At 42.3% G+C, this 22,795-nt stretch overlaps 1 protein-coding gene and 1 non-coding gene across 3 annotated transcripts in view; both read left to right on the top strand.

The window, feature by feature from the left end:
- Positions 1-22,795, top strand: part of SH3GL2 (SH3 domain containing GRB2 like 2, endophilin A1) — a 227,212-nt gene that overhangs the window by 193,233 nt on the left and 11,184 nt on the right. For both annotated transcript variants that reach the window (NM_001076840.2, XM_059889034.1), the window contains 2 exon segments: positions 19,424-19,567; positions 22,300-22,433. In NM_001076840.2, the coding sequence (NP_001070308.1) occupies positions 19,424-19,567; positions 22,300-22,433 (278 nt within the window).
- Positions 17,172-17,278, top strand: LOC112447961 (U6 spliceosomal RNA). Its single transcript, XR_003036214.1, has one exon. It is a non-coding gene; the product is annotated as a U6 spliceosomal RNA (small nuclear RNA).

Here is a 22,795-nt window from a genome sequence, read left to right as displayed (position 1 = left end):
AAGGTGACATAGATAACATGATCCTCTAACCTCATGGTAGGTTAGCGGATCCAAGGATCTGACTTCGTTTCCTGTAATCCTACCAGTTTCTGTCTTAGTGCATTCACGTCACCGTCCCCAGCCTTTGCGCTGCTCCTCCCACGAACTTAGCACCCTCATGCTGGGATTGCGCCAGACCTCCTGCCTGAACCTCTTGTCTCCAGGTCTTCCCAAAGTCTTCACTCAGGTTTCTGCTCAGATATCACCTTATTTGTGTGGCTTTTCCAACCATCTTGTCTAAAACATTTTCATTCTCAGCCATTTCCCTGTTTTATTTTCTTTCAAGGCCCTTGTTACTATTTAAACTTTTATTCTATATTTACTTGGTAAGGTGTGACTTATCTCTGCAACTAAAATTCAAGTGGCCTGAGTGTAGGCTTGTTGTTTGTACATTGTAGTCAAAAAGCTGGTTCTTATTGTTTATTGTTCTTATCAAAATATTTACCTGTATAAGTTTTCATTTGTTCAGTATCCTGATTGCCTTCATTCTTACTCCCCTGTCTTATGTTTCCCATATAGCAGCCAGTTCGTTCCATTCCAGGTGTCAATCGTGTCTGTGGTTCCTCTGCTTGTTATCTTGCAGTGGCTTCCCATCGAGCTGAGAAGAGACTTCTTGGCTGTGGGGCCTTGGCTCTTGCTTGGCCCCTAAGCATGGGTTGATGTCCACTCTTACTGATTTGTTGCTGATCCTCAGCCGTGTTTTGCTCGTTCCTGCCTCAGGGCCTTTGCACAGGAAGTGCCTCTGCCTGAACCACTCTTCTCCTGGCCCCTATTATAGCTGTTCTTTCTTGTCATTCCACCTCCCTGTGCAGTCCTTCTCTGGCCACTCTATTTGAAATAGCCCTTCCTGATTACTCTCAGATCCCCCTCTAATATTCTATCAAAATTTTTAAATTGTCCTCTATTTTACCTTAAAAAAAAATTCCACTGATCACCCACATTTCTGCAGAATATAATCTCCACAAGAGTAAGGACATTTTCCTGTTTATTATCCCTAATATACAAAGAGTGCCCTCGTTATTTATTGAATGAGTGTGGTTTTTCTCTCCCACTGTACCATAAACTCATCAAAGACAAGAAATATGTCTATTTGTGTGTGTGTGTGTGTGTGTGTGTGTATAGATAGATAGGCAGATAGATAATACCTAGCACCTAGCATAGTAGTTGGAGAAGGCAATGGCACCCGACTCCAGTACTCTTGCCTGGAAAATCCCATGGACGGAGGAGCCTAGAAGGCTGCAGTTCATGAGGTCGCTGAGGGTCAGACATGACTGATCGACTTCACTTTCACTTTTCACTTTCATGTGTTGGAGAAGGAAATGGCAACCCACTCCAGTGTCCTTGCCTGGAGAATCCCAGGGACGGGGGAGCCTGATGGGCTGCCATCTCTGGGGTTGCACAGAGTCGGACATGACTGAAGTGACTTAGCAGCAGCAGCAGCATAGTAGTGCTTATTAGGTGCTTAATTTGCTGAATGAGAGAATCAAATCATGTTAGTTATATTTAAGCTTCATCTATAGGAGTAGCTAAACTTTCTGATGGAGTCATGGTCTGCAGACCTGAACAGGCTGGAATCAGAGCCTGTTACTCTGTATATATAATACCTACTTGGTGTCATGCACAGTTAATACATTTCACAGTTCACAGTTGCTTTAGAAAAAGTACAAAAGTGCATATAATCTCACATTTAAGAGATTAAACATTGGTTAAACTATTAAACAAGAAGTGAAGCTATTGACACCACATTCATATTTATATAGATAATAGTTGTGCCTATTTTCCGATTAGAAAATTGAAGCTTCAAGAGAGATTAAATAATTTGTCCAAAGTCTTGCAGCAAAGGAACCAGAATTCATATTCACATATGACTATCTCCTTAGTCCATTTTGTCTTCATTGTTATATGCTACAAAATATGAAGCCACATTCAATCTTGCCGTGTGTGTAGAATATACTCTAGAAAACTGAAAGTGAAAGTCGCTCAGTTGTGTCTGACTGTTTGTGAGCCCATGGACTATACAGTCCATGGACTTCTCCAGGCCAGAATACTGGAGTAGGCAGCCTGTATCCTTCTCCAGGGGATCTTTCCAACCCAGGGATCAAATCCAGGTCTCCCACATTGCAGGGCCCACCCTTCTGAGCCAACTTTTGAAGCCCATACTTTAGAGTGGCCCCTAATGATTTCATTTTGGGTAATCTCTTCTTTCGGAGAAGGCAATGGCACCCCACTCCAGTACTCTTGCCTGGAAAATCCCATGGACGGAGGAGCCTGGTAGGCTGCAGTCCATGGGGTCTCACAGAGTTGGACACGACTGAAGTGACTTAGCAGTAGCAGCAGCAATCTCTTCTTTTGAGTATAGGTGGAATCTTGATGACTTCCTTCTAACTAATAGAATATGGCAAACATAATGGGGTTACCACTCACCACTCCCTTGATTAGGTTCCATGATATGGCGAAACTGGGGGCTGTTACTCCCAAGATCACATTATATAAAACTTTCTTAGCAGACTAGAGTGAGAGGGATTCTCCTGCTGGTCTACGAGAAGCAAGCTGCCATGTTGTGACTGTCTTAGGAGGGGGCTGAGTGTCAGGGTGGCCTCTAGGATCTAAGCGTAGCCAGTGGCCAACAGCCAGTAAGAAGCCAGGGCCATCAGTCAAAACTACCACAGAGAAGTGAAATTTTATCAGCAACCTGAGGGAGCCGGGGAGCACACTCATCCCCACTGATGTTTCCTGATAAACAAGGCAGCCTGCCAATACCTTGAGTTGAATGTCGCCTTATGAGACCCTGAACAGAGGCCTCAGTTAAGTTGTGCCTGGACATCTAACCTGCAAAAACTGTGAGGTCATAAATCTGTGGCTTGAAGTCACTAACTTTATGGAATCTTGATACACAGTGAAAAATTAATACAATATGGCTATTTGTTCCCCAGCCAGAGCTCCTATTTCAAGCATATCACTGTCTGCTGGAATCAAAAGGCCATTTGACTTTATCATTTTTGGCTCTTTTACCTGGAAGCAGGAGGTAGATGGGGAAAACCTGTCAAATCTTTTCAGCTTAGGATGGAGTCCCCTGAACCCCTCAGGGAGTGGTAGGACAGGTCCACTTGGTGCTGAGACTAAGATCTCTTTGAAACATGTCACAGTGAAGAGCACTTGGCACAGTGCCTGGAACTTTGTAAGGGCTCAAGAAATGTCACTCTCCTTCTCTTCCCAGTGGTCTGCAGCCCTGCCTCAGGGTATCTCAGGTGCTTACCCAGCAATTCCTCCACAGATAAGGCCTCCAGGGAAAAGTCCCACTACAAGACCCTCCCCACAGCAATCTCTTAGTTCTGTCTGCTCTGAAAACCTGATGAAGCAGAGGCTCATGATGCTAGTCCACAAAGGATTGTGTACTTTTCAAATAGCAGGAACCATTCTCTGCTCCTGGGATGTAATTGCCTGCCTTCCCAGGGCACACTGTGAGACTTCTGGTACCTTCTAATACCCAGTGTGGAGGTGGGAGATGTTCGCTGTCCCATCTCATGGGTTCTTAGGGATGCTGACTGCGTATCACGGCTCTGTCTTAAAACACCTCCCTGCTGCTTCCCACTCTGCAGGGGCAAACAGAGCTTTGCTACCATGGAAAGAAGTGTTTTATAAATACCATTATTTGGGTTGAGAGTAGCATGCTTCCCCAGTACAGCTGCATATTTGTATAAATCAGTAGAAAAAACATACCCTTTCCTTTCCTCAGATCAGATCAGATCAGATCAGTCGCTCAGTCATGTCCGACTCTTTGCGACCCCATGAATTGTAGCGCACCAGGCCTCCCTGTCCATCACCAACTCCCAGGGTGACAAAATACAGCCTTGAGGTACTCCCTTTCCTATTTGGAACCAGTCTGTTGTTCCATGTCCAGTTCTAACTGTTGCTTCCTGACCTGCATACAGATTTCTCAAGAGGCAGATCAGGTGGTCTGGTATTCCCATATCTTTCAGAATTTTCCACAGTTGATTGTGGTCCACACAGTCAAAGGCTTTGGCATAGTCAATAAAGCAGAAATAGATGTTTTTCTGGAACTCTCTTGCTTTTTCCATGATCCAGCAGATGTTGGCAATTTGATGTCTGGTTCCTCTGCCTTTTCTAAAACCAGCTTGAACATCAGGAAGTTCACGGTTCACATATTGCTGAAGCCTGGCTTGGAAGATTTTGAGCATTACTTTACTAGCATGTGAGATGAGTGCAATTGTGCGGTAGTTTGAGCATTCTTTGGGATTGCCTTTCTTTGGGATTGGAATGAAAACTGACCTTTTCCAGTCCTGTGGCCACTACTGAGTTTTCCAAATTTGCTGGCATATTGAGTGCAGCACTTTCACAGCATCATCTTTCAGGATTTGGAATAGCTCAACTGGAATTCTATCACCTCCACTAGCTTTGTTTGTAGTGATGCTTTCTAAGGCCCACTTGACTTCACATTCCAGGATGTCTGGCTCTAGGTCAGTGATCACACCATCGTGATTATCTGGGTCATGAAGATCTTTTTTGTACAGTTCTTCTGTGTATTCTTGCCATATCTTCTTAATATCAGTACCTTCTAACATTTAACTCCAAAAATAAAAACTGCAAATGTTTGAAGATATTTGCATATGTCCTAATTACCATATAAATCTTTTACCCCTTTAATAATTGTTAGTGTGCAAGACTGGGGAACAGATTGCTCACGGTGCAGGGAGCATCAGAGGGTTCATCTCAGACATGCAGATATTCTGAGATTTCATCTGGAAAAATTAGGCCATTATACACAATCATCACAGGTTGCTAACGTGAAATATATGCTAAAGTGTTATTTATCACATACATTTCATTGCAAGTATTAAGTCCCAAATCTAACTTAGTGTGATTTGGGGATTGATGTTCCTATTCCAATTGTAATCTCTCTGAAAGACTTAACAAATGTAGTTGATATAATTCAGACTTAATTTTTTGTTCCAACTAAAGATATCATTGAGCTTTGATAAATAATAAGGAGGTAAATAGATTTTTAGCTCTTGGTGAACCTTTTCATGCAGTGGTCATCATCTACATTTTTTCCCCAGCCAAAGTGGGCAAAGGGAGCAAAGGAACTAACATTGAGTTGAGTGCCTGCTTCGATTACATGTATCACCTCATTTCACCATCACTACACTTCTGTCACTAAGTATTAGCATCTCTCGCTTTACCCAGGCACGGTGAGGGTGAGGTCAGCCTGCTCTTCTTGGAAAAGCTGCAGTCTGAACCCTGTCCCTGTATTCCTTTGACAACACGTGTCCTTGCACTAATTAGTAGGCAGTGGTAATAGATTTCATCACAGGAAATGCAAGTTCAATTTTTTTATCTTCAAAAAGAGGCTGTATTTTCACATCTAAATATATCACTTTGATCCTCTTAATTTTACCAGTGTTTATTCACAGTATCTGTTGTATTTAGTAATTAATTTCCATAATGAAATTTATTAACTTTCTACAATAAGGGAGAGTAAATTACCTTAAGACCCATACATATAAACCAGATCATTAGGAAAGAGTCTGGCTGTTGTCTTCATTCTTGTAGAAACAAAAACGGAGTAAAGAGGGGGTTAAAAATAGAACAAAGTTAAAATCTTTATATTGGAGGTTTAAAGTTCTAAGACTTACTGGTTTTGATCTCAGCGATGGTTTTGCAAAGGACAAGTTTATTTGGTTTTGAAATTTTACATCGAGGCTCTGTGTACACTGGGATAGATACCACGTACTTATTTACAAGTGACCTGTTTCACTTATCCTAGTGGTTCGAGGGCACGTAAAAGAGACTGTTAGATCTGAAAGGAATTATGAAAATCAGGTAAGACTGAAAATCAGTCTTCTCAGGTTCAAGGTGAGGAAGCAGAGGTCCAAAGTTTAGGTGGCTCATCCAAGGTCACACAGGTGGAGAGATCTCTAGTCTCTTCACTCTGGGGCAGTGCTCATCTTACTTCCTGAATCACAGCAAGTATCACACTCCCTCACCTCTGCATTTTCAAACACCTAACAAGTGTAAATATAGCTGGAGCTCTGCATCTTGCTGCTGACATATCTTAATTTGACCTATTTTCATGAAGAAGTAATAGAGCAGCCAGAGTCGGAGTGGCATTATGGGCAGACATTCGGCTTTTGAGACACAGCAAGGGTTCGGTTTTTCCTCAGCTTCTTGTTGCTTCGTGTCCTTGGGCGACTGCATCATTTCTTTCTGCTTCGTTTTCCTTATCTGGAAAATGAGAGAAGCCAAAGCTGTCTCTCGTGTTTGGGGGTGGGGGGATTAAAGAGATTATGTATGTGAATTTCACATAGTAGATATTACTGAAATGATAGCTATGGGATGAAATGCCATCATGATCTTCAGTTATTCAAAGATATTTCAGGGATTTTTCTAAATTTTCAGAACAGATGGTAGCATTTATAAAGACTAGTACAAATCATTGAGCATTTGTCTGATAAAACTCTCTGCTCTTTGAGGCAGCTTGATTTGTTTTCTGTAATGTAGGTAGAGATGAGAAAAGAAGTCAGTCCTTTAAAGAAGTGAAAGGCTTCCAGAAAATTTATTCCCTGATGGATGCTAAATCCATTAGGTTTCCACTCTCGGTTAGAAGACAAGGATGTGGCTTGGAATTTTGTGGCCATATCTTCTGCCTGAGTGTGTCAGCTGCCTTCATCAACACTAGCCAGGGTGGGGGTGGCTTTTTTTCCTCCCTGTTGTGACAGACACCCTGTCAATATGTTTCCTTATTTGGAATATCCCAGTTGAATAGAGAAAGAAGCTACTCTTGAGAGCATTCTACAGCACTTTAAAACAGATTGTACTTTTTATGATTTATGAAAGGTCTCTTTGTAAACACCGCTGTCATGATCATTTGGTGGGAGGAGAAAGATGAGGTGCAGACTCTGCCCTCATCCCTGTCCCTTGCAGTGAACACTCACATTCACCACCCTGCTTGACTTCAGTCCCTTTTCTGTGCTCATGTTTGTGCTGGGACTCTTCATTCCCCTCCCTGTTTCAAAGAGACTGCTTATTTCCAGAGCTACAGAAATTCTACTTGCTGTTAACCTTGATTTTGAATCCTAGTTCAGTTCAGTTCAGTTGAGTCGCTCAGTCCTAGATAATGAAACTAAAAAAAACCCCCGACATCAGGACTCTCTTTTCCGCCCGGCCCCCTGCCCCCGACCCCATCCCTGCCTGGGTAAAAGAGCACTCCATCTTCTGCCATCTCTTTCTTTGGGACCAAACTCCTTTAGAACACACCACGTTTTCTTGTCCTCACAAGCTTGGGGTCCACTTGTCCTGACATTTTATGAAACCTTTCTAGAAAAGCAATCTCTGCAAGGTTTAATATCTGTCAAAGCCTCAGTGCTCATATGAGTGTGCTGCATGCTGTTTCAGAGCTGTAAAAGGAAAACTACTGTATTTTCTCTATGCTCTGCCTGCAGACACTTCTGACACTAGATGTGTATGTGTATGTTTTTCTCCCCATACCAGCCAGTTCTCTGACTACCCGGGATCGTATAGTTCAACTCAGTTCTGACACTGTCCATCTGGAGTTGGCATCAGATAAGCTAAGGACTCAGTCCTCCCACAAGACCCCCTATTTCAGGTGCCAGTCCCAAGCCTGAGCCTCTAGTGCTTCTGACCACCTCTGTGGGCTTGCTAATTTGCTAAAATGACTCCTGGAACTCAGAAAAACACTTGTTTAATGTTTACCCATTTATTATAAAGGATGCAACTGAGGAACAGCCAAATGGAGGAGATGGATAGGGTCAGTGTAGGGAAGAAGCTTCAGTAATTGTGAGAAAATTAGACTGTTCGAAGTCACCCAGTTTATGATAGCTTTATTATAAAAAGCCCTCAGAAAATAATACCAACAGTGATAAGATCCTTCTTTCAGATTGCTCCAAAGACTCTGCAGCACTCACTGGGCAGGGGTCTTCCTGAGCTCAACCACACAATTTGTCCCATGTGACTTGATAAGGCGTCCCCTGGCATAGTGGTCATTCAGTTCAGTTCAGTTCAGTCTCTTAGTCATGTCCGACTCTTTGCAATCCCATGGACTGCAGCATGCCAGGCTTCCCTGTCCATCACCAACTTCTAGAGCCTACTCAAACTCATGTCCATTGTGTCGGTGATGCCATCCAACCATCTCATCCTCTGTCATCCCCTAATCCTGCCTTCAATCTTTCCCAGCATCAGGGTCTTTTCCAGTGAGGCTGTTCTTCACATCAGGTGGCCAAAGTGTTGGAGCTTCAGCTTCAGTGTCAGTCCTTCAATGAATTTTCAGGACTGATCTCCTTTAAGATTGACTGGTTTGATCTCCTTGCTGTCCAAGGGACTCTTCAAGAGTCTTTTCCAACACCACGGTTCAAAAGCATCAATTCTTCGGCGGTCAGCTTTCTTTATAGTCCAACTCTCAAATCCATAAATGACTACTGGAAAAACCATCACTTTGACTAGATGGGCCTTTGTTGGTAAAGTAATGTCTCTGCTTTTTAATATGCTGTCTAGGTTGGTCATAGCTTTTCTTCCAAAGAGCAAGCATCTTTTAATTTCATGGCTGCAGTCACCATCTGCAGTGATTTTGGAGCCCAATTAGGAGAATATTAAAGGAGTAAGCACAGCATGTCAGGAGGGCAGTGTCATGCATTTGCTTCAATGATGGTTCTCTCAGCAGTTTAGAAAGCAGTTGGGGGTTATTTCTGGCTCTTCAAAGGAGTCTAAATTCTGTCTTTGCCTCTAGTAACATAGGAGAACTTGGGCAGATTTTCCTGTCTCCCTGAGTCTCTACCTCCTCACCTTGTGAATGTAGCTCAGTCCTCTCTCCACAATCGGAATGATGCAGTGAGACCCACAGGCTGGTGATAGTTGTGAAGATGAAGTTTAAATTGTTTAGGTAAAGCTCCTGATTGATGGTGACTCTAATTAAAGCTACCTACCGAATATATTTGGTATTCTCACCTACCAAATATAAAGCCAGATGAAAAAGAAAACTTGTAGAATTTTGTTTAATCTTGATTTTGGGGTAATTTTCTTCCCCTTCTCTCTTTTATCTAATGGCCTAGCCTTCAAGATTCCAGGTGTTTCCTTATTTATTATGACTGAGTAGTATGCATGTTATGAATGTATATATACATACCAAAAAAAATTCTTACTTATATGTGAAATCTAAGGAAACCAGACTTATAGAAACAGAGATCAGATTGTTGCCAGAGGTGGGGGGTGGGAAAAAAGTATTAGTCACTCAGTCATGTCTAACACTTTTGCAACCCCACAGACTGTAGCCTGCCAGGCTCCTCTATCAATGGGATTCTCTAGTCAAGAATACTGGAGTGGGTTGCTATTCCCTTCTCCAGGGGATCTTCCCGACCCAGGGATTTAACCTGGCCAAGGTACAAACTTTTGGTTATAAGTAAGTTCTAAGGATGTAATGTATAGCTTGATAACCATAGTTAACAGTACCACATGATTTGAATTCTTTTCAATACCATATTGAAAGTTGCTAAGAGAGTTGGGTGTCCTTAAAGTTCTTGTAAGAAGAAAAAACTTGTAACTGTGTGAGGATACATATTCCTGTAGTGATCATTTCATGATATATGCATATATCAAATTATTATGTTGTATACTTTGAACTATTCAGTGTTATAGGCCAATTATATCTCAGTAAAACTGGGAAAGAAAAAACAAAGATCCAGGTATTTCAGATAATCTACCATCTTTTGGGCTTAAGACCCATGTATTTAGTTGTATGTTTAGTCCAATCTTGTGGATATTCTGTTAGACTTTGTACCTGCTGAAATTGAAACGCCTCTATACATCCTCCCCCGAGTCTCCCCAGGATCATGTCAATTTTTTATCATCCCCTAGCCAGGTATTCAGTCTAGAGATTGGAATGCAGTGTATTCTCAAACTTGGTGTATGTTAGAATCACCTAAGGAATTTTAAAAACTATAGATGGTTACACCGATTACTCAGACATCTGGGAGTAGGACACAAACATCAAGGATTTTTTTTTTCTCCCCTGAGCTTTTCATTGAGCTACAATATAAGAAAGTATAGTGCTCAGATCCTAAGTGTATAGTTCAGTGAATTATTGCAAACTGATACTGTCATGTAAAGGTACCCAGTCTAAGAAATTGTACACTGCTGGCCTCCCACGAGTGCCCGTCCAGGTGCGAGCTGCCCTGACTTCTAATGCCATACAGTTCTTTCAGTTTTAGTGTTGCTTAAATGGAATCATGGAGCATGTACTCTGCAGATCTGGCTCCTTTTGCTCAACTTTATATTTGTCTTTGCTGTATATAGGTGTAGTACTTTCATTCTCGTTGCTGTTCCATTGTGAGAATAGAGCACAATTTATTTATCTGTTTTCTCACTGATACACATTTGGGTATTCCTATTTTCTGGCTATTTTGAATAGCCCATTTTTGTACATGATCTGATTTCTGATAGATATATGCCTTTAAGTAGAATTGCTGGGGCATAGGGTATCTTTTCCGGAGAAGGCAGTGGTGACCCACTCCAGTACTCTTGCCTGGAAAATCCCATGGATAGAGGAGCCTGGTAGGCTGCAGTCCATGGGGTCGTGAAGAGTCGGACACGACTGAGTGACTTCACTTTGACTTTTCACTTTCATGCATTGGAGAAGGAAATGGCAACCCACTCCAGTGTTCTTGCCTGGAGAATCCCAGGGACAGGGGAGCCTTGTGGGCTGCTGTCTATGGGGTCGCGCAGAGTCGGACATGACTGACATGACTTAGCAGTAGCAGCAGCAGGGTGTCTTTTCAGCTTTTGTAGATAGATAGTGCTAAGTTGTTTTCCAAAATGTTCTCCCAATTCTTACTCCCACCAGCAAAACTTGAGAGTTCCAGTTCATCTACATCCTCTGAACTCTTGATATTTTTTAAGTTTTTTTTCTTTTTTTCTGCTTTAACCATTACTGTGGGTATGTTTCAATGTGTGAATAAGGAAGTTGAGCCCCTTTCAAATGCTTATTAGATATTTGAATATCTTCTTTTGTGAACTGTCTGTTCAAACTTCTTGCCCACTTAAAAAACTGGATTATCTTTTTCTTAATGATTTATATGAGTTTTTTTTTTTTTTTTTTTCCTTTTAATGTTTTGGATACAAGTCCTGTTTTGAATACATGTATTCTGAGTATCTTAACTCTTTTTTTTTTTTTGGTTGCCTTTTAATTCTTTCTGATGATTTCTTTTGAATAGAAGTACTCAATTTTAACATAGTCCAATTTAGAAATATTTTTCTTTATGACAGAGTGTTTTTGTGCCCTGTTTTAAGACATCTTTGCTTACTCTACAGGTCAGGAATGTGTTCTCCTATATCTTTTTTTAAAGGTTGTACTATGTTGGGGTCCATAATTAGATCTGCAGAATTAATTTTACATATAGCATGAGGTGGAGTTAAGAGTCACGGTTTTTTCTTATGGAATCTAGTTGACCCAGTACCACCTTTGAAGGAATCAATAGTTTAAAACCTCCTCAGGCAATTCTAATGGGCGCCATTAGAATTCTAATTTGCTTTGCCCTAACACCAGCTTAAATGCCCCTCTTCCTCTTCACACTTAATCAATTACTTGGTCCTGTTAGTGCTACCCACCACAGGACTCTAAAGTTCATTTCCTTCCCCCTTCTCTGTTTCCTTAGGACTCATCTATTAAATTATAGTGTTCTCATGGGTCTCCCTGCTTCCAGTGGCTTCCCATTTGGGGAAGACCCTTCCCACATCCCACTTTTCCTACAATGATGATGGGAATCTTTTCCCCGAAATCTAAATTTAGTTTAATTTGAATTAAAGCCCTTTTGACTGTCTAGATGTTAAATAACTCTCTGTCAGCAACCTTCGATAGGAGAATCTCAGCTCCTTAGCTTGCAGTTCAGGGCCCTTCACTACCTGGTTCCTACTCACCTTGTTCTCTTTGACCTTGCACCTCAGCCACAGACACTTTGGAGTTTCCAGATGGGCCAGGTATTTCCATATGCCTTTGCTCACACTCTGCAGATGCCTAGAGTGGCTGTTCCCATCCCGCTCCCTTTACAGCTCACTCCTCCAGAAACCCAGCTGGAGTGTCACCTGTTTCCCAAGTCTTCCCGGCCTTAATCTTCTGGCAGAGTTCATTGCTCTATCCTGTGATGTGAATACGTTGTATCTTTACTCACAGTATGCCCTGAATCTGCCTGGAATCATAGTGAGTAAAGCGTGCTATCACTTTCCAACTAGACAGTAAGCTCATGAGGACAGAGACTGGACCTTATTTCTCTTAGAGTCTCTCTGTCATAGTCCTGTTCAGACAATAAATGTTTTGTTCATTTAATTAGTGAAAAAAATCTTTAGAAAGCTGATTTTTAGGAAATACCTCTTCAATCAGGGCTTCCCTGATAGCTCAGTTGGTAAAGAATCCACTTGCATTGCGGGAGGCCCTGGTTCGATTCCTGGGTCGGGAACATCCCCTGGAGAAGAGAAAGGCTTCCCCCTCTAGTATTCTGGCCTGGAGAATTCCATGGGGTCACAAAGAGTCGAACACGACTGAGTGAGTTTCATTTTCACTTCACTCAGGGAATACAAATTCATAATTTTTCTGTAATGGGGGATACATAATTGTTTCCAGTTCCCCTATGTATTGATTTTTATTTATCTTTTTTTATCCCCTTAGGGCTTATAATTTAGCATAGGAGCCCTCTTTTGTTGGAAAAAATGAGAGCCTCTGTCTTGATTTTGGGAGATTGTGTGATCAGCTTCTTACCATTTTCCCATAAAGCAGGATTTCATGGTGTAGTTGAGAGATGACTTGCTTCCTGTGACCCGGTTTTAATAATAAGAGGGAAAAGGAAATGAGGTCCCACCCTTCTGCACTTTAAAGAGTGAAGTCAGGAGACATGAAAAGACCCAGCAGCCTCGCGAATCTTAAAATCTGGTTGTATGTAAGGGAAACATCAGCCAGATTGCCATCAACATGACCTGCTCTCCCAAATCATCCTTTCAGACCTCAGAGTTTCTGTGTAGTTAGATCTTATCAGCAGCCTTTCACTCTGTTCAGAGCACAATAGGAGACTGTTGTGCTTTTGAACAGGGAAGTCTTTTCTAAGGATTAGAAGAAATGATGTATACAGAAAACGATATAAAAAGTCAGAATTTTTAAATAAAATCATTCAGCCCACAGTTAGTAAGTGCCTACTATATGTTTGGCCCTGGCTAGAATTCAGTAGGATGTAGTTTCTCAGCTTGGAGCAGCAAACAGACATGCAGAAGAGAGAGAAATAAAGTATCATGTGAGCTAGCAGTGTATATACAGGGCATGGTGGAGATATAACATGAGGGAAGGGTCATGTCTACTCAGAGGCAGTAGAGGTAAAGGGTAATTGGGAACGACTGTAGAAAAGGTGTGCCTGGTATTGTGTTGAGCAAATAGGGAGGGAAGGTCATTCTAAGAAGATGGACAGTCCTAGCAACTTAAGAAAACTGCTAAATTTTCCTGTGGCTGAAGGCTTTCTTGGAGAATTCTTTTATCTAAGAAGAATCACCTTATGTAGAGAACTTGGAAAAGTTTTAGTAATTATCCAACTGTCTCCTTTTTTTCACCTTTTTATCAGTGAAGAAGCTGAGACTCAGAGAGGTAAAGTAATTCACACAAAATCCCACAGGGAACTTACTGGCATGTCTGATATTCATAAAAATAGGCAACAGTTATTGAATATTTATCATGTACCAACATTGTGACATACATTATATCATCTAATCCTTACATCATCCTAACCCAAGAAGGGGGAAGTACTGTTTTACCGATGAGGAAACTGAGGCCCAAATCATCCAGCAAGAAATATAGCCAGAATTTGGACTCAGACAATCTGACTCCAAAGTCTGTGTCTTAATCCCACCTTGTTAAACTGACTGTCCTTTCTAATGTTCTTCCCACTTCAGTTCAGTTCAGTCGCTCAGTCATGTCTGACTCTTTGTGACCCCTTGAACTGCAGTATGCCAGGCCTCCCTGTCCATCACCAACTCCCAGAGTCTACCCAAAATCATGTCCATTGAGTCAGTGATGCCATCCAACCATCTCATCCTCTGTAGTCCCCTTCTCCTCCTGCTCTCAATTTTTCCCAGCATCAGGGTCTTTTCAAAAGAGTCAGCTCTTTGCATCAGGTGGCCAAAGTATTGGAGTTTCAGCTTCAACATCAGTCCTTCCAATGAACACCTAGGACTGATCTCCTTTAGGATGGACTGGTTGGATCTCCTTGCAGTCCAAGGGACTCTCAAGAGTCTTCTCAAACACCACAGTTCAAAAGCATCAATTCTTCGGCGCTCAGCTTTCTTTATAGTCCAACTCTCACATCCATACATGACCACTGGAAAAGTTCTTCCCACTATTAGCAGCTAACTCCCACCTACAGTTGTTTTCTTTTATGTCTGTCCTGAAAACAGAGTTGTGGAATTAAAATATTTATGGTCATTTTATTGACTTATTTTCAGGGCTCTATCAAGGATAGATCATAAATTTTTGTTAGTTTAGATAGTAGACCAACAGCCACCGCATTGGTCAGAATTCAGTAAGGGAAGCAAAGCCATAGTGGATACTATGGACTAAGAGATTTATTAAAGGAACTAGAGCTTATATATTTGTAGAAAGAGCTGAGTAAGTAAAGGTAAAAAAAAGAGGGGTTAAGGATCAGAGAAAGTTCACTGACCAGCCCTGACCCAGGCAAACAAACCTCTGGGAATCTGGAGGGTGGGCAGGCCCAGCTCTGGCAGCAGCACTGCAAAGGGCAGCTGGCATGGAAGGAGCTGTGGAAGCTGGTTGGCTCTTTTGCCCCCTCTGTGAGTCTGCAGCACAGTCTTGTGGTGGGCCTGGGGGCACTCTTGGTCACCAGAATCGACATTCTCAACATTTGAGAAGAGGAGCTAGGTACAGAGTATGACCTCAAGGACACACTGGAACTGGGGTTCATCCTAGGCTTGTGTGTGTGGCTGCTGCTTCACTTTTGCCTCCCAGATCTTGTACAGCCTCACTTTGGAGTAGCTCTAGCTTGGAAACATGCAGGGAAGAGGCTCTGGGAAATATAGTTTCCCCTACAACCAGGTTGGTGGTGGGACACTCCACGCACACGTGTGCATGCACACGCGCACGTGCACACACACACACTCCCCTAGAAAAAGAACACAGAAGGTAGAAAGGGGTGCCTTCGCCTGTCTCCAGTGCCTATGGGGTGTGTGTGTGTGTGCTAGTTACTCTTCTGGCTGTTTATCACTGAATCTTGATAACTGCTTTCAGAAAGAATTGATGTTCAGGGATACATATCTAGCAAGATTTGAAGCCTGGATTTTTTTCCTTTGTTCGAATGAGCCAAAACTAATGTGTATTTTAATGTACTATGCTGCTTTTCATGAGAGACAAGATCTAATGGTTTGTTTTTCTGTTCATTTGAATTAATAAGTGAATTTTTTAAAATTTAGATTTAGCAGAAGTTCTGGGTTTTCCACATTCCAGTTAGTTACCATGCTGGTTACTTAGGAGAGACTGAGCAGTGACTCATAGGGACACCACTTTTAGGTCAGAGGAGAATAAGTCCATCTGGCAGCGTGACAAGAGCTTCTGTTTTACTCTCAGCAGAGCTTTGACTTCCCTTCGGCTGTGCCCAGAATTAAAAAGCGCGTCAAGGGATGCTGCGGATGACGCTTTAGAGTCAGGAGCTGATTTGATTGAGCTTTGGCTGCCCCTATTTCTCTTCCTAAACAGATAATCTGGATTTTTGAGGACAAAAAAGAAACTGCCCTCCCCACCCCCTTTCTTAGCAGAAGGCAAAGCAGCGGAAGCCCTCTGGGGGATGCATCAGCCTTTCTGATCACCCTGATGTCACTTCCTGCTGTTTCAGTTCACCTGATGCCTTTCCTTCCAGAAATCACCTACATGTGGACTCACTGAGACCTTGCCTCTGAGGGTTTTTTCCTTGATGGCATTTCACCTGTTAATCCTCATGAACTTCTCTCTTCCTAGCCAATTCTCTTTGCACCACTGAATATGGTTTTCAGTAGAACTTTTTAGTGGAAAGACCCATGAGGTTAGAGTAGTGCCTGGACTATGAAGATACTGTGAGTATTGTTTATCCAGTTCCACGACTAAATTAGGTCTCCTGCTGGAAAAGGAAGTGGGAAATATGTTAAATTTAGTTCTTCATAATGGAAGTAATATATGCTCATATAATTAAAATATAAAATGGTTTTTTAAAGCTTTTAAAAATAATTTATTTAGTTCTTTTTGGCTGTACCGGGTCTTCATTTCTGTGAATAGGCTTTCTCTATTTGTGGCGAGCAGCATCTGCTTATGGAAACCACGGCCATGATCATGTATGAATTTCCAAGGTAGTCTGTTTATGCATTTATTCTTTCCTTCAGCAGTCAGGGTTACACGTCTGCTGCATGTACCGCTTTATGCTAATTCTGTCTAGGAGATATGCAGAGCAACATACCAGTATCCTGCTTTCACGGGCCCGGGGAGAAGTTGCTATTAAGAAGCTGTTACTGCAATAAACTTAGTGGGGGCAACTTGAACTAGAATAGTGAAGGTGAGACAGTAAAGATGGGGGCCGAGTTACAGAGATGGTAACGATTTGAAAGAAAAACTAAAGGTATGGCAAACATAAAGATAATATGGAGAAAAGGAGTTAGGCAATGGCACCCCACTCCAGTACTCTTGCCTGAAAAATCCCATGGATGGAGGAGCCTGGTGGGCTGCAGTCCATGGGGTTGCTGAGGGTTGGACACGACTGAGTGACTTCACTTTCAGTTTTCACTTTCATGCATTGGAGACGGAAATGGCAACCCACTCCAGTGTTCTTGCCTGGAGAGTCCCAGGGACTGGGGAGCCTGGTGGGCTGCCGTCTATGGCGTCACACAGAGTCAGACACGACTGAAGCGACTTAGCAGCAGCAGACAAGAGAAAGGTGCCTAGGAGCACATCCAACTTGGTGATGCTATCTAGACTGAGATTATAGGAATTCTAATGTCTTCAATTTGTAATTTCCAGGCTTCCTCTCTGTTTCTTAAAGTACTGCTTTTAAAAATCATTTAAAAACCCTTGTTAACACTTAAAAATGGTTAATTTAGTGCTCATTTTGGTAGCATATGTACTAAAATTGAAACAACACAGAAAAGATTAGCATGGCCCCTATACAAGGATGACACGCAAATTTGTGAAGCAAAAAAAAAAAAAAAAGTTTAGAGATCTGATGATGTTTTTCAAGAACACAGAAGCTTACTAATCCGAGAGTCTTAAAAATACTTAATAGTTGTGAATAAATTTAAAAGCCCATTTCTCCAAATATATGGATCATGAGGTAAATATTTTCATTTGAAGAAATAGATAAATTAACAGAATAGATAAACTAACAGAACATGGTTTTCTTCCTCCCAGCATGAAAATGTAGAACATATTTAAGATATTCTTAAGTACTTAGTGGAAGAATAAAGTTCTTCACAATTGAACGACATTCAAAATGATGAATCTGGAAATCAGCTACAGTATATTTAACTATTACAATTACTCCAGGTAATTACTTACCAGAAGACAGGTCTCAGCAGAACCAAGATATAAGCACAAATCAGTAACCAGCTTTCCTAAAAGGAATAAATCTTTAGAGTGTGAAATGGTCAAAACAGGATTTGAAAGGATTAACCACCATGTGTGGTTTCCTTACTCTGTTTGTTTCATCTCCATTTATCTTCTTTCCTTCTACTCATGTGCTCCCTCTTACTGTCTGGCGTCTGCTTAGTTCAGTTTTCTTCGTGCTGCTCTTATTCCTTCTCTGTGTTCCCCTGATACCGTGTGTGTGGTGCATTTATCATATTTGCTGCCCCTGTTGCGTATCTGATGCCTCAGTGTACTAGGAGTACATTGTCAGGGACTCTGTCTTTCCTGGATTTCAAATAAGGCTTATTGTAGAAAAATCTTTGAATATAAACTCTAATGATATTATTCCCCCCCAAAAAAGTGTTTTCATATGACATTTTCAGTTTTTAAAACTATGTATGATACACTTTTCTATGAGGAGTAAAGAAAATGTGAATTTTATATTCTTATATTTTTCCAGGTACCACCAGGCTTTGCACATTGCTATTAGCAGGACTCACTGCTAATCATTATGTGACTCAAAGTTTAAAGATGCTTCTCCCCCAAAACCTTCTTTGCAGGGCCCACCCATACAAACTAGGGTGTTGCTATATTTTTGTGACTTGCTATAATCTCCCTGCATGACATTTAGTATATATGCTTCACTCTAATTGCTTTTAAAATAGATGGTACCTTGTAAGCTTTGTTAAGGTAGAGACCATAGGTGTCTTGTTCATTATAATATCCCTGGGACAGGCTTAGAAGGGGATCCTCTCATAATAATTCTCCTTGTCTCCAGATTCAACCTTTGAAGCCCAAAGTTTAAATAAAACCCTATTTGAACCTAATGTTCAAGATGAAATGTCAGCCACTAAATACTGGAAGTGTATGCATTAGCTGGGATTCTGTAAGGGGTTGCCCTGCAGATGGAATCCTACATTAATATGCAGTCCCAACTCTGAAAATGAACCTGAAAAACCATAGCATCAAGTTAATCATTGGGTCTAACAGTGTCCTAATAAAGCTGTTTCTTCCATGAAAACTGGATTTACCTTCTAGGCACTTGTCCTATAAAAATAAAAGGAAAAAAGAAATTGAAATGCTGTCTTTGTGGCACAAAACTCATTTTCCGAAGCAGTTATGTTCAAGTGAAGTAATTAAGTCTTTTTAATGAACACAGTATTTCTGTTCTTCATGGGTCTGTTTACTGTCATAATCTTAGTAAAGAAGTGATTTTCCAAATAGTTCTATTTTATACGTGGTCTAAGTGAAACATGGCAGAAGGCCCACGTTGCAAGAATTAACAATGAATTTCCTACTTCAGTCCATAGGCTCCTAGAATTGAAATATAAAAGTGGAATCCTAGAACTTAGAGATCATATAACCCCATGGTTTTTAAGTGCTTTCCCAGGTCCACAGAAGAACTGCATGATCACAGCAGTGAAGAGAAGACATGGGAAGATGGGCAGGAGGACACAAAGATGGGACCTTCACCTGAAGAGCTTTGCTTTTGCTGTTAAGTTCCTCATGAGATTCTGAAAGAAAGGGAGAGTTTAGTGATGAAAAGGGCATGCTTGTGTTTTATCTGTGGACCAACCTGCACATATTATAGATGAGGACATTGGTGAAGGTACAGTTTTCAGTAGCTGAACTGGTTTAGAGTCTGCTCAAGGCCTGCTTCTCTACCCAGCCCTGTTTTTCCTACATCACACTGCCTATTTTGACAGTCTCTTATTTCTTTGCCTGCAGCTTCCAGAGCCAAACTCAGCATGATCAACACCATGTCGAAAATCCGTGGCCAGGAGAAAGGGCCAGGTTACCCCCAGGCAGAGGCACTGCTGGCAGAGGCCATGCTCAAGTTTGGAAGAGAGCTTGGAGATGACTGCAACTTTGGTAACGTGTGCTTCCTCACATTTTCAGTTTTCATTTGTCCTGGGGATCTTAGTGCCACTGGAAAAAGCCCTGCAGGAAATAATTAAGACCATTTTATATTTTGATACTCAGTTGTGGGTCTTGTACACATGGGCCCCTTATTTGTTTTCAGAGTTGCTTTGTCATTTTTAGTGTCATTTGTCTTAGAAATTTTATTCACTTTTTTTCTTCCTCATAAGATCCCATCATTACCATAGCTGGCAGACACAGCCAGAGGCCTGGATGTTCACCACTGTGTGTGTCTGGCAGTGACTGAGCACTGGGACAGAGGGAGCTGCCGCACTCAGCAACGGGTCAACACCCCACTGCACAAGCTTTTTCTTAGCTTCTGCTCATCTGTGTAGGGTACCTAATGTGACACCCCTGGCGAATTCCTTTACCTCGCTCTCCCTGGACCCTCAGCTACCATACTAACCACCTTCTGTTTTCAGTCATTCACAATGTGTTGCTGCTACTGCTAAGTCGCTTCAGTCGTGTCCGACTCTATGCGACCCCATAGACGGCAGCCCACCAGGCTCCCCCGTCCCTGGGATTCTCCAGGCAAGAACACTGGAGTGGGTTACCATTTCCTTCTCCAATGCATGAAAGTGAAAAGTGAAAGGGAAGTCGCTCAGTCAGGTCCGACTCTTAGCGACCCCATGGACTATAGCCTACCAGGCTCCTCCATTCATGGGATTTTCCAGGCAAGAGTACTGGAGTGGGGTGCCATTGCCTTCTCTGTTCACAATGTGAGGTCACAGCAAATAACTGTCCTTCCTGATTGAGCCCTGCTCTCCCTTCCAAGTTTTTGCTCAATATATTGACCTTAAACAGATCTCCTCTAGGGGAGAGTGAGTACTTGGGATTTCCCTGGGCGTCCAGTGGTTAAGAATCACTGCTTTCACTGCAGGGGTCATGGGTTTGATCCCTGATCAGGGAACTAAGATCTCACACTCCACGCAGTGTGGCCAAAAATAAATAAATAGATAAAAATAAAGAAGGCGCTAGTGGTAAAGAACCACCTGCCAGTGCAGGAGATGTAAGAGACATGGGTTCAGTCCCTGGGTTGGGAAGATCCCCTGAGGAGGGCATGGCAACCCACTCCAGTATTCTTGCCAGGAGAATCCCAAGGACATAGGAGCCTGGCAGGCTACAGTCCATGGGGTCACAAAGAGTTGGACACAACTGAAGCGACTTAGCATGCACACACACAAGTACTTATGGAGGGCTTCCCAGGTGGCGCTAGTGGTAAAGAACCCACCTAGCAATGCAGGAGACGTAAGACATGAGCTCAACCCCTGGGTCAGGAAGGTCCCCTGAAGGAGGGCATGGCAACCCACTCCAATATTCTTGCCTGGAGAATCCCATGGACAGAGGAGTCTGGCAGGCTGCAGTCCATGGGGTCACAAAGAGTCAGACACGACTGAAGTGACTTAGCACACATGCACAAGTACTTACAAAGGAGGGTTCAGTTCAGTTGCTCAGTCGTGTCTGACTCTTTTCGACCCCATGAACCGCAGCACGCCAGGCCTCCCTGTCCATCACCAACTACTGGAGTCTACACAAACCCATGTCCATTGAGTTGGTGATGCCATCCAACCATCTCATCCTCTGTTGTCCCCTTCTCCTCCTGCCCTCAATCTTTCCCAGCATCAGTTCAGTTCAGTTCAGTTCAGTCGCTCAGTCATGTCCAACTCTTTGCGACCCCATGAATCGAAGCACACCAGGCCTCCCTGTCCATCACCAACTCCCAGAGTTTACTCAAGTTCATGTCCATTGAGTCAGTGATGCTATCCAGCTATCTCATCCTCTGTTGTCCCCTTCTCCTCCTGCCCCCAATCCCTCCCAGCATCAGAGTCTTTTCCAATGAGTCAACTCTTCACATGAGGTGGCCAAAGTATTGGAGTTTCAGCTTTAGCATCATTCCTTCCAAAGAACACCCAGGGCTGATCTCCTTCAGAATGGACTGGTTGGATCTCCTTGCAGTCCAAGGGACTCTCAAGAGTCTTCTCCAGCACCACAGTTCAGAAGCATCAATTCTTTGGCGTTCAGCTTTCTTCACATTCCAATTCTCACATCCATGCATGACCACTGGAAAAACCATAGCCTTGACTAGATAGACCTTTGTTGGCAAAGTCATGTCTCTGGTTTTGAATATGCTATCTAGGTTGGTCATAACTTGGTCATAACTTTCCTTCCAAGGAGTAAGCATCTTTTAATTTCATGCCTACAGTCACCATCTGCAGTGATTTTGGAGCCCCCAAAATAAAGTCAGCCACTGTTTCCACTGTTTCCCCATCTATTTGCCATGAAGTAATGGGACCAGATGCCATGATCTTAGTTTTCTGAATGTTGAGCTTTAAGCCAACTTTTTCACTCTCCTCTTTCACTTTCAACAAGAGGCTCCTCCAAAGGAGGGTAGGGAGCTTCCAATTCCTTTTCAAAGGAAAAGCAAACTTTTATGTTCTCTATAGTAAGGAATGCAGGCCCCCACCCCCAAGGGCATTGAGTCTGTTGTACTCAGTGAACTTTTATGAACTTTCTCAGATGGAAAATACACTGATCTCCAGAGGGCATTATATACCGTCTCTTGTCTTGGTTGTCTTCAGAAGACAGGTAGCTGTTCCTGGGTGTGGTCTGTGAGGGGCCCTGTTACTGCAAGTGCATTTCCTCTTTGTTCTTTAACGTTCAAGGGCTTCCTTATTACCTTGCAGGCCCAGCGCTTGGTGAGGTTGGGGAGGCCATGAGGGAACTCTCGGAGGTAAAGGACTCCTTGGACATGGAAGTGAAGCAGAACTTCATTGACCCCCTTCAGAATCTTCATGACAAAGATCTGAGGGAAATTCAGGTACCTGCTACTAGTTATTTGCAAACTGGATGTTGGAATTGTACAGATGCAGGTTCCCTTTTCCTTTAGGAAACATTTTTTTTTTTAAACTTACCATGCATGTTGTCAACACTGAGCATGTGAACTGTAAAAAATCCAGCATGAAAAATCAAGATAAATGGTAAATGTAGTACTTTTTGCCCCATTATTATGACTGTGCCACTCATGAGTATTACATTTAATTTCTCCATGTTCAGTTTTCAAGTTTTTCAAGCATTTTTCTCCATAAGGATATTCTTTCCCTGACTATACAATTTTATTAATTATTCTATGTTTTCTGGGATGATTTCACCCTCTAAAATACCAGCTGTACCAGTTGTTGG

Source organism: Bos taurus, chromosome 8, assembly GCF_002263795.3.
Source record: "Bos taurus isolate L1 Dominette 01449 registration number 42190680 breed Hereford chromosome 8, ARS-UCD2.0, whole genome shotgun sequence".
NCBI classification, from domain to species: Eukaryota; Metazoa; Chordata; class Mammalia; order Artiodactyla; family Bovidae; genus Bos; species Bos taurus.
This window is presented reverse-complemented; position numbering and strand designations above follow the sequence as displayed.